We start from the raw sequence: 12572 nt of genomic DNA, 5'->3' as shown, positions 1-12572 counted from the left end.
CCAAGAATCACGTTTTACTATTTTTTTTTTAAACCATTTATCTTTTTTTTTTTTTTAATTAAATGGTAAGACAAAATCATGAGTTTTTTTAGAGATTACAAAAAGCAAAAATTATCTTAATATGTGTGCATTCAAACAAAACAACTTACATTTTGAAACAGAGGAAGTATTAAATATACACAATATTTGTAAATATGACTATTAGTCAATACAAATTATTATATCAACATTGTATTCTGTACTACAAACTTCAATTTATTTGATAAATGGGTCAAACATATTCCATGATACACACTCAATGATGATATCGTACTTTGTACTTAAAAGTGCTTTTGAATAAAAAAACTCAACGGTGGCAAATGCACAAAACAGCCTTGCAAATCAAATTTAATTAATACATAAATGAGTTTGTTTGGTGGCGCATGAGATTTTCTAACACCAAATATCATATATGGCCTCCTCTCATTTCCAGTAGCCAACTAACTCTTTTTTTCTTTTCCTGAATTTTTTTAAATATAATTTTCTTATAATCATTAGGATTTTAATCTATTGAATAAAGAGTGCATTAAGTTATTATATAGTGGTGCACATAAACTAAGTAGGTCCATTCAAGGGACTTCCGAAAAGGCAGGAGCCAATTAGAATAAAGTTCAGATTCCACTATATATATATATATATATATATATATATATATATGAAGTGTAATAAAAGATGCACACAGTTGAAATAAAAATGCAATTTTCTTATACCCATCAAACTCAATTCCAATAGCACTTTCTTATACCCATCACAGTTAGAAAGATGTTTGATTTAGTTTTGGATGGTTATTGTTATGGTTGAGTTTACCTAGAATAATAATTTTTTTTTGAAAAATGTCCTTTTTAGTGTGCCTATTTTCAAAGTTCGATTTCAATCACTGTATGTTGCAAAACTAGAAAGCAAGTGGTTCTTCTTCTCTGATACCCAATTCACAAGTGGCAAGTCTCGTGAGAAGAATAAAATTTTCTTTTAGTACAATGTTGTTCCTTTTTTCTTCAATCATTTCTTTATATTTTCATCTATATATGAGTTTTCTTTTCATTACAAATGAATTTTTATCTCATGAAAAAACGGTACAAAATTTCAAACAGTCAAATGAAAATGGTAGTAAAATGGTTAAAACAATACGAAATAGTCGTTAAGAGAGAAGCTTCTATTTTGATAGACATATGCGCGACCAACTGCTAACTATTGGGCTTACGGGAGATAGGCGATATGATGACGGGTTACAAGCATGGTTTAGCACAAGAGTTTAAGTTTTAAAGTTAATTCTTTCTATGATTCTGTTCAAAAAACTTTCAACTCTACAATGCATTTGATGTAACACAGCTATTTTTCTTTTGAATATAATTTAACATTAAATTCAAAAAAAAAAGAAGCTTCTATTTTGATAACAGAAAAACTAATTTCGTAAATCTTTTAGTATTACTGCAGCAGTACTAGCCTTACTAAGTTACCATTCAAAGCTAGCCAAGCTAATTTTTCAGCAACACATAGAAATAGGACACAGATTCCTTTACCTTTACGCATAGTTTGAAACACAGTGAACGATTTTATAAACAATGTAACTATTAATAATTTTATCCATACCACGAAATTATATGATAGTAGGTTGTATTCACACCACATGCATGATTAACAACTTTACTTTTAAAACTAAAAATTACGACGATTAGTTTAGCCTATATTCAAGAAACTTGAAGTATGTTGAGGAATATATACAAGAAAAAGAAGAAGAAAAAAAGATATAAATGAAGTAATATACGAAATGAACGCAAAGGGTTACTGAAATGATTTTGTCCTTTCTTTTAGCCGGCCACATAATATTTTAGTTAAGCGTACTAGTACTAGGACTATTGAACAAACATCAAATTAACAAGAAAAAAGGAGTACTACTAATTAATAAATGAAACGAACACGATGCTAATATATAATCCTCCTATACTGGTTGTTGAAGCCTACGAAATATTTTTAGCTGCTAGACTGAGAATCTTTTAAGCACTATTCGAATCTCACTCACCATCTGAAATTACTTTATGTTTTATTTATCATTGTACTTAACGCTTTTTGGTCCAAGACCATTCAATTAATAAATCCCATGATATTTGGTTTCTTTGTGTACGGTTAGCTTTTAGAAATGTATATAGAATTTGCCGCATGTATATAGCTTACCTACCATTTCAAGCTCAAGTTGAGCATTTCTATAATAAACAAAAGGACTCTAGACACACTTTCATGTAATTTAGTAAAATCTCTATGATCTTGTAAAGTTCCCGATCGAGACCCTCGATTTGGTCCCTCTATTTTCTGTCCATTTTACTAAATCTACATTTATTGGAAGATCACTTCGCTAATTAGAAAAAACACACATGAAATTAATTATTAACTTATCACACAAAATATACTAATTTTCCCGAATAACATCCATAAACTACACAATGTTTTTTCAAATCATACTTGTTCCACTCAATTTTTTGTTTCTTAATTTAACATACAAAAAATAACTTGTAACTACACTAAATTTCGTAAACAAGTTCAATTTTTGTTTTTTTTGTCTAACACTAGTTCGGTTTTTTAAGATCGTTAAAACCATAATATTTCCGTTACTAATAAATCGGGGATTAAGTTAGTGTCAGAAACCCGGGCTTATCATGTGGTAGTCTTATAGACAACAAATGTAATCTGTTAAGTCCCCTTTCACACACTTGTTATGGCTATCAACTTGGTGCTGAAACTTTAAAATGTCATTAGCATTACTTCACTTAGGAATGCAATTTTATTGTTGTTGGAGATGTTTCCAGGTCTTGTGTCTTCTTGAAATCAAATAATTTGATGATTCCGGCCAAGATTCTATATGATCATTCGGAAAAAATTTATTGTCTTCTCATTCATGGTTGTTGCCATAACGTATGTTTTAAATAAAATCTTGGTTGAAAACGATTTTAGGTAAAAAGTTTTACATATACAACAATTTGCGATAAGCCTCCATATATAAGTTTAGACATGGCACTGGCTTCCGGGCACACGAAAACCAAATAATGAAATCAAATCTCGATCAGATGAGGATTGAGTCAAGTTCATCCATAGCAATGGACCTACCCGTAAGCCAAAAAAAAAAAACAAGAAATACAACATTTCTGATGAACAATAATTTCCTGTATGATTTTTTTGATAAATATGTGAATTTCATTGAACTAAAGGTTCGCAGAACTTACAAAAGCTGGATACAGAAGTTACTTCTTGCCAAAAAAAACAAAAAACAAGGAAGGAACCAAACAGAGGTATATATCACGTCTAAACCTACTTTAACCACAACGCCATAGCGCCCTTAAACTCATCACGAATATATATAAGTCAATTAGAATGCAAATGGATTAAATGTCACCATAAAATATCAATTATCTTTTATGGTGAATACTTCTTATGGCGCATTGACATTGTCGAAAAGAGAAAAAACAACTTATAATGCGAATTTGCGAGTTTTTCTCAATTATTCGTTGTGTCTTAAGTTTGTGTATAGGAACTGTACATTAGTATTTTATAAATCTTCTATATACTGTTAATAGAAATGCATCTTGCAGGTATTCTTTATTGTCTTTTTCCTTCTTCTTCTTAATCATGTAGACCCTTCTTTTACTTTGTATAGATTGCTTATTCCTCAAATATTCGCTTCCGATCCGTCTAAACCTCTTCTAAACCTCTTACAAACAAATTAAAAGGTTTTAACAAAAAACAAATTAAAAGGTATCATAATTTTTTTTTTTTTTTGTTAACTCAGGGGTAATCCCAAGCCCACATAGGCCCAGACTAATCCCCTGGGGAAAGGACAACCCATGGGTAGGCCCCCTTCCGGGTTTTCAAATGGATCGTAAGCAAGGATCCATACCCATGTGGATGTCCGAATATTCGTGAGATAGTTCCCTCCAGCAGGGTTCGAACCCGGATTGTGCTTGCAACCAGGGCCCATCCTTACCATTAGGCCACGAAGATCCGGACAAGGTATCATAATATTACGTACGTAGTACAAACTTTTAGGTTTTCGTCCATGCAAAATAAGGTAAATGTATTCGTTAAATCTAAAAAGGCCTAGGGAGACATAAGGTATTCTTTAGTAGTGGTCCAGTGGAAGTAGAATCCAATAGATTAGAAGATGTTCAGTTATTCTGTTGAATGAAATTATTATACCAAATTATTGTAAGGATATATACATAACAAGGAAATAATATTGTTTCTATTTCGATATTGGTTTGCAGTTAGAGTTAGATATATTCAGTTGATCAAGTCAATGAGACACCACCTCCTTATAAAAATGCATAAATAAATAGATAGGCTTTTCAATTATATAATTTGAGGGTGATGAATAAAAAAAGGATCAATTTTATTTCTTTAAGAAAAAAAGAGGCTGCTTGTAAAATAAGATGGATTATAGAAACTTAGTTTAATCAACTAGATATTATTACAATCACAGAATCACACTTGCAAGAAACTGAATATGAAGAGAAATTACGTAAATTAAATACATATTGATGATAGGAAAAAAATCCATATTCAGAAAAAAGAAAAAAAAAAAAACCAAAAAGATAGCACAGCCCAATCCTGTATTCAGTAAGGGGCAAAATATATAAAATAAAAGCACATTAATATGTGTAGTCACATAAACCATGTTCTTCTTCGTTAATTGTGTACGGAATGTCCAATACCAGGGCTATGTCCAGGTGCCGTGGGTCTGAAGGTATCAACCCCGTGGCTCGGAGGTGACTCAAGTTGCTCAGCCGGGGACGATGGCAGCGCAGTACCATCAGCTCCGAGTTCCCCAGCCGTCTTTACGGTAGACATGGTGAGTGTTCGGCCTTCAATGGAACCAATACTGATAGTCAAAAGCAAGATAATTGCAAAAAGATAAACATTAATTCTCGCCATTGATATATAAACTGAGACGAGAATTAGAAAAATAAAATTTAAATTATAGAATATAGTCGAAGGCGAATATGTATTATGTGTTGGTCAGTTGGTGCATGAAACCCTCTTGGACCATTTGGTCTATTTATAGGGATGAAATTTTCATCACATGGGCGCAACACTTGAGAGTTAAATTAAATATTAAGTATTAAGTATTAATTTTTTATACGGACACTTGACTAAAAGAGTCCGTGTGCTTTACAACTATTAAGTATTAATTTTTTATCAAAACAAAAAACTATTAAGCATTAATTAATTGTATCTAATTATTTTTATTTTTTTCATAATTCATATAACTTGACCTTTCATGATTTAAACTTAGTTGTCCTTTCTCCTGTATATGGATATCCTCTTACAGATCCTATTTTTTGGAGTTCTAGGTTACTTTCCCCCATGCAATGTTTTTTTTTTCCACAAACCTCCTTGTAATATATAAGGTAATCATTTACGAAAATTAAACTTTTTTAAAAAGTGTGATAAAAGAATTTTGGTAAATTTAACCTATATATGAGCTTAACCATTTCAAACCAAACAAATCAGCTGAACTATTTGAAGTACAAGAAATCATAAAGAAAAGTTGATTGTAAAGAAAAAATGGAAAACTGTAACAACAGTTTTAGTTTTACAAAAGAATCTAAATGGGAGGCGAACGTTGGCCATTTTGCAGGTGCGATCGTCATCTTGATCATGTCCGAACAATCAGTCTCAAAGCAAGATATACTTATCGGATGCACTCTATTGTTCATGTGTTGAGAGAGACAAAAGATATATATAAATTGAAAAGTTTGGCTTACTGGTTACACACTCTATTATAATCCTTTTGCGGAAACCAAAATTTTAATTGCTAACCCTTTTTCAAAAGAACTTTGTTTGCTTTCTGTTAAGAGTAAAAGGGTTGGCTAGGCCCAGGGGAGTGATGGAGGCCAAGTTTAGTTGTTAGAAAACCCAAATCCACAACACATGGTAATGCAAAACGTACGATCGTGATGTTTGATAACTTGACATCAAGCTAAGCAAGTAAGCATAACACAAAGATTATCTCCTTGTAAGTGTCAATTCTATTTTATTTTACTCGGAGACTTATCTGTAGTTTTTACTTTTGACATGTACAGTTACGACGAGCAACATGTGATTTTGTAATGTCCAGGACTCTCTCTTTGTATGTGGGATTCAGACGTCTTCTGAAATGTGAGTTTCATCTTCGTTGAACAGTCCGTTTCTTATTTTATCATTTTTGAAAACTCTTCAGAGGTTTGTTTTTTTAACTGATTCCATATTAGCACGTGTTTTTCAGTGTATTTTTTTTTCTTTTCTTTTTGGTGTCATTTTAGCATTAATTTGTTATTCTGTCAAAAATTCACGAGCTAATTAAAATTTTAGTGGATGAACAGTTTTCAAATTTTAGATGATGTGTTTAAAAAAATTTCATAAAATTATTTGAGTCAAATTATCCATTTTTTTTATTAATAAGACCAAAATTGTTATATATTTTATTTATTTTTAAAGTTAATATCTTTCTCTTAATATAGAAAATTAATCTAATATGATAATATCTATAATAATAAACTAAATGGTGGTTGTCTAGTGGTTTCCACGTGAGGAGGAGTTGTCCTGTTGGTACAGGTCCGGAATCATCTATACTATTAATTGAAAAGTATAAATAAGAGAATATATAAAAAAATGATTTTTACATGAAATATTATTATTTTAGAGTACTATAGAGGGTGTATCCAAACAGATTTAGATACAGAAAAATTGATTTACTTGGATATCTATTAGGATCTTGAACAAGAAAAATTGTGATTGTGACCGTCAAAGTAAATTAGAATCATTTTAAGGTAGATGTAACAAAGTTGTGGTTTAAAAAATGTTTGCCACATTATTGTAGATGATTTAGCTTAAACTTTCAAGTATTTCTTGGACAGTACTATAAACTTTGGTTCATGGTTCGATATATGTAGTATATTTCCTCCACTTTATCTTCTAATACCAAAGCATCTAAGATGCACATGGGAGCGGTAATTCGTTTACACTCTTCTAAATCTCTAAAATGTATTACCTACTTAGTTTGAGATATTAAATTTTAATAACTATAACCATGAAAATAGAAAATATATATAAGGTGGTATTAATGCATATAATTATATATGTCTTGATCAGTTACAAAAGAAATTCATTATTTTCATTTTTTTGCAAAATTAGGACTCACTCAGTCAAGACCATAGTTATTCGGATCTATCATAAAAGAGTAAAGATACCGCACGACCCCTCGACTATGCACTGTCAAGATCTAATGATTTGTCTTACTATATATTAACAAAAAATCATAATGTTGAACTTTGTTTTTAACTAATAATTATATTTTATTTGTCTTTACGAACTAACGAATGAAGTATGGATTTAACTAACGGTGAAGTCAACAAAGTATCTTAGGTGACATCAAGAGACAAAACGAGATTCGATCTTAGAAGATTCATCTTCGATCCCCATTGAATACACATATAAGAGACTAATAGTAGTACATGATTTCTTAAGTATTAGTTTTTATTTAGCAACACAATCACCAGCTCGTTTCGTCATGCCAATTATTAAAGTGTGAAAGTTTAAATATTTTCATTTAATGCAAATGGATGTTTGTAAATTGATTGAAAGATTCTTCCAAGACAACAAAAAAACATAATGGAGCTAGTGAAAATATATCCATGGTTGTTATGTTGTTAAATTAGGACTTGCAAACCCCAAATTAATAATTTTTTCCAACAACTATATACTCCATCCATTCTAGTTTAACTGTCGTTTAAGGTTTTTGCACACAAATTAAGAAAACTATTAAATTTTATGTTTTGCCCTCTATTAATATATTTTATAATTTTTTCATTGGTTGAAACTTTAAAACAGCAAGGATAAGATTGGAATATTCATCAAACATCTGCATTGAAAATCTAAAACGACAACTAATATGAAACAAAAATTAAATTCTAAAATGACAACTAAATTAGAACGGAGGGAGTATAATACTTGTTTTGCATAATATGCGAGAATAATTATAAGTTTAAAGTAATTAATTTAAAAATTTAATTAACATATTTTCGAATTATTTAAATATTTATGATTTGGAGCTTTTAACTTATTTTTGTACCAAATGGAAAAAAAAAAATATGATATTCATGTGAATGTAGGAACATTTTCGGAGTACCGGTGTTCAAGATCTATCAGCCGCACGCATTCAATAATCTTACAAAGAACATCACTAGTTTTTGTACCAAATGGAAAAACATAAATATACAGAGTAAATCCAAATATATAATCCTTGTAAGTAATATTCAGTATTATTTTAGTGGGCTATAACCTTTCATTATACAATTAATTTAATATACAATGTTGTCCTATATAGATATAGTATCACTCACCAGATTATATAAGCATACCTTTAATTCGAGTATATAAGCATAGTAGTAGTAGTACTACTATTTAAATGCAAGGTTTGACCTTGTATTTGAATTTCTTAGAAACTAGAAAGATCCCTACGAACAGATTATACATATATTTTGAACCTAATAGTTTTTGGAAGTTGCAGTTAACTACATGCATGGTACCTCTACGTTACATTGTTATAATCATTCTAGTACATGTCAGAACTCAGAACCTGGGGTATTCACACTATTAATTCTAAATTAGTATCCTCATGTTCCCATCATATATATGTATTATGTGTGCCATGTTTTGTTTTGTTTTCTTGTTCGTGGATGTCGGCATTAGCTTAATCAACTAATTTATACTATGCTTTAGATATGTGTATATGAGCAAGCGCAAACACAAGTAAGATTTATTTTTATTATTTTCTCTACATCTCATCATTCACATCCGGTCCGGGGGTGATGGCAAATATGTGAATTACCAAGAGATGAGAGGGTTTTTAAAATAGTTGGTTACACCACAATTATTAACGCCTCCCGTTCCGTTTAAGTCACCGTTTAAAACCGACACGTGTCACTCAACCTAAATCGTTCGACACGCGACCGAAATAACGGCGCCTCCAGTTTCCCCGTTAAAGATTCCCCGTCACTGTAAAACAGGACCACTTTAAACACGCCATTTCTCTATCAAACCCCAAAAAACCAAAAGCTCCTCTCTATACTCAATCCTAGCCGTTAAAACCACAATCAATCATCTTCTTCTTCTTCTTCTTCTTCTTCTTCTTCTTCTTCTTCTTCTTCTTCTTCTTCTTCTTCTTCTTCTTCTTCTTCTTCTTCTTCTTCTTCTTCTTCTTCTTCTTCTTCTTCTTCTTCTTCTTCTTCTTCTTCTTCTTCTTCTTCTTCTTCTTCTTCTTCTTCTTCTTCTTCTTCTTCTTCTTCTTCTTCTTCTTCTTCTTCTTCTTCTTCTTCTTCTTCTTCTTCTTCTTCTTCTTCTTCTTCTTCTTCTTCTTCTTCTTCTTCTTCTTCTTCTTCTTCTTCTTCTTCTTCTTCTTCTTCTTCTTCTTCTTCTTCTTCTTCTTCTTCTTCTTCTTCTTCTTCTTCTTCTTCTTCTTCTTCTTCTTCTTCTTCTTCTTCTTCTTCTTCTTCTTCTTCTTCTTCTTCTTCTTCTTCTTCTTCTTCTTCTTCTTCTTCTTCTTCTTCTTCTTCTTCTTCTTCTTCTTCTTCTTCTTCTTCTTCTTCTTCTTCTTCTTCTTCTTCTTCTTCTTCTTCTTCTTCTTCTTCTTCTTCTTCTTCTTCTTCTTCTTCTTCTTCTTCTTCTTCTTCTTCTTCTTCTTCTTCTTCTTCTTCTTCTTCTTCTTCTTCTTCTTCTTCTTCTTCTTCTTCTTCTTCTTCTTCTTCTTCTTCTTCTTCTTCTTCTTCTTCTTCTTCTTCTTCTTCTTCTTCTTCTTCTTCTTCTTCTTCTTCTTCTTCTTCTTCTTCTTCTTCTTCTTCTTCTTCTTCTTCTTCTTCTTCTTCTTCTTCTTCTTCTTCTTCTTCTTCTTCTTCTTCTTCTTCTTCTTCTTCTTCTTCTTCTTCTTCTTCTTCTTCTTCTTCTTCTTCTTCTTCTTCTTCTTCTTCTTCTTCTTCTTCTTCTTCTTCTTCTTCTTCTTCTTCTTCTTCTTCTTCTTCTTCTTCTTCTTCTTCTTCTTCTTCTTCTTCTTCTTCTTCTTCTTCTTCTTCTTCTTCTTCTTCTTCTTCTTCTTCTTCTTCTTCTTCTTCTTCTTCTTCTTCTTCTTCTTCTTCTTCTTCTTCTTCTTCTTCTTCTTCTTCTTCTTCTTCTTCTTCTTCTTCTTCTTCTTCTTCTTCTTCTTCTTCTTCTTCTTCTTCTTCTTCTTCTTCTTCTTCTTCTTCTTCTTCTTCTTCTTCTTCTTCTTCTTCTTCTTCTTCTTCTTCTTCTTCTTCTTCTTCTTCTTCTTCTTCTTCTTCTTCTTCTTCTTCTTCTTCTTCTTCTTCTTCTTCTTCTTCTTCTTCTTCTTCTTCTTCTTCTTCTTCTTCTTCTTCTTCTTCTTCTTCTTCTTCTTCTTCTTCTTCTTCTTCTTCTTCTTCTTCTTCTTCTTCTTCTTCTTCTTCTTCTTCTTCTTCTTCTTCTTCTTCTTCTTCTTCTTCTTCTTCTTCTTCTTCTTCTTCTTCTTCTTCTTCTTCTTCTTCTTCTTCTTCTTCTTCTTCTTCTTCTTCTTCTTCTTCTTCTTCTTCTTCTTCTTCTTCTTCTTCTTCTTCTTCTTCTTCTTCTTCTTCTTCTTCTTCTTCTTCTTCTTCTTCTTCTTCTTCTTCTTCTTCTTCTTCTTCTTCTTCTTCTTCTTCTTCTTCTTCTTCTTCTTCTTCTTCTTCTTCTTCTTCTTCTTCTTCTTCTTCTTCTTCTTCTTCTTCTTCTTCTTCTTCTTCTTCTTCTTCTTCTTCTTCTTCTTCTTCTTCTTCTTCTTCTTCTTCTTCTTCTTCTTCTTCTTCTTCTTCTTCTTCTTCTTCTTCTTCTTCTTCTTCTTCTTCTTCTTCTTCTTCTTCTTCTTCTTCTTCTTCTTCTTCTTCTTCTTCTTCTTCTTCTTCTTCTTCTTCTTCTTCTTCTTCTTCTTCTTCTTCTTCTTCTTCTTCTTCTTCTTCTTCTTCTTCTTCTTCTTCTTCTTCTTCTTCTTCTTCTTCTTCTTCTTCTTCTTCTTCTTCTTCTTCTTCTTCTTCTTCTTCTTCTTCTTCTTCTTCTTCTTCTTCTTCTTCTTCTTCTTCTTCTTCTTCTTCTTCTTCTTCTTCTTCTTCTTCTTCTTCTTCTTCTTCTTCTTCTTCTTCTTCTTCTTCTTCTTCTTCTTCTTCTTCTTCTTCTTCTTCTTCTTCTTCTTCTTCTTCTTCTTCTTCTTCTTCTTCTTCTTCTTCTTCTTCTTCTTCTTCTTCTTCTTCTTCTTCTTCTTCTTCTTCTTCTTCTTCTTCTTCTTCTTCTTCTTCTTCTTCTTCTTCTTCTTCTTCTTCTTCTTCTTCTTCTTCTTCTTCTTCTTCTTCTTCTTCTTCTTCTTCTTCTTCTTCTTCTTCTTCTTCTTCTTCTTCTTCTTCTTCTTCTTCTTCTTCTTCTTCTTCTTCTTCTTCTTCTTCTTCTTCTTCTTCTTCTTCTTCTTCTTCTTCTTCTTCTTCTTCTTCTTCTTCTTCTTCTTCTTCTTCTTCTTCTTCTTCTTCTTCTTCTTCTTCTTCTTCTTCTTCTTCTTCTTCTTCTTCTTCTTCTTCTTCTTCTTCTTCTTCTTCTTCTTCTTCTTCTTCTTCTTCTTCTTCTTCTTCTTCTTCTTCTTCTTCTTCTTCTTCTTCTTCTTCTTCTTCTTCTTCTTCTTCTTCTTCTTCTTCTTCTTCTTCTTCTTCTTCTTCTTCTTCTTCTTCTTCTTCTTCTTCTTCTTCTTCTTCTTCTTCTTCTTCTTCTTCTTCTTCTTCTTCTTCTTCTTCTTCTTCTTCTTCTTCTTCTTCTTCTTCTTCTTCTTCTTCTTCTTCTTCTTCTTCTTCTTCTTCTTCTTCTTCTTCTTCTTCTTCTTCTTCTTCTTCTTCTTCTTCTTCTTCTTCTTCTTCTTCTTCTTCTTCTTCTTCTTCTTCTTCTTCTTCTTCTTCTTCTTCTTCTTCTTCTTCTTCTTCTTCTTCTTCTTCTTCTTCTTCTTCTTCTTCTTCTTCTTCTTCTTCTTCTTCTTCTTCTTCTTCTTCTTCTTCTTCTTCTTCTTCTTCTTCTTCTTCTTCTTCTTCTTCTTCTTCTTCTTCTTCTTCTTCTTCTTCTTAGTAATTTCGATTTCGAAGAGGAGAAGCCATTAGAAGGACGTTACGAATGGGTTAAGTTAGAGTAAAGATCGAAGGAAGCAGAAGAAGTATGTTTTAGTAATTAACTTTTTAGATTTTAATTTTTCTAAGAATAAGTTTTTTTTTTTTTTTTTNTTTTTTTTTTTAAACTTTATTTTGTTGAATTGGGAAAAGAAGATTTGTAGAAGGAATGTTTTTAGAAGTACGAAATTGCACAGAAAGTAAGAAAAAGCTTTTTGTTGAGTTTTTTTTCTAACAGATTTTTAGAGCCCAGAAAAGTCGTGTCTTTTAGCTCAACTTTTTTTTTTTTTTTTACCTCATCTTCCTTCGAATCCTATGTACTATCTTTTAGCATATTCTAATGGGTAG

General features: G+C 31.3%; 1 protein-coding gene across 1 annotated transcript; it reads right to left on the bottom strand.

Annotated features, from left to right (window-relative positions):
* On the bottom strand, positions 4678 to 5028 carry LOC109126621. Its single transcript, XM_019230330.1, has one exon. The coding sequence runs from the start codon at positions 4957 to 4959 to the stop codon at positions 4714 to 4716; it is 246 nt and encodes an 81-aa protein (XP_019085875.1). The 5' UTR covers positions 4960 to 5028; the 3' UTR covers positions 4678 to 4713.

The sequence above is a fragment of the Camelina sativa genome, chromosome 9, assembly GCF_000633955.1.
Source record: "Camelina sativa cultivar DH55 chromosome 9, Cs, whole genome shotgun sequence".
Classification (NCBI taxonomy): domain Eukaryota; kingdom Viridiplantae; phylum Streptophyta; class Magnoliopsida; order Brassicales; family Brassicaceae; genus Camelina; species Camelina sativa.
The sequence above is the reverse complement of the archived record's forward strand: the minus strand, read 5'-3'. Positions and strand labels throughout refer to the sequence as shown.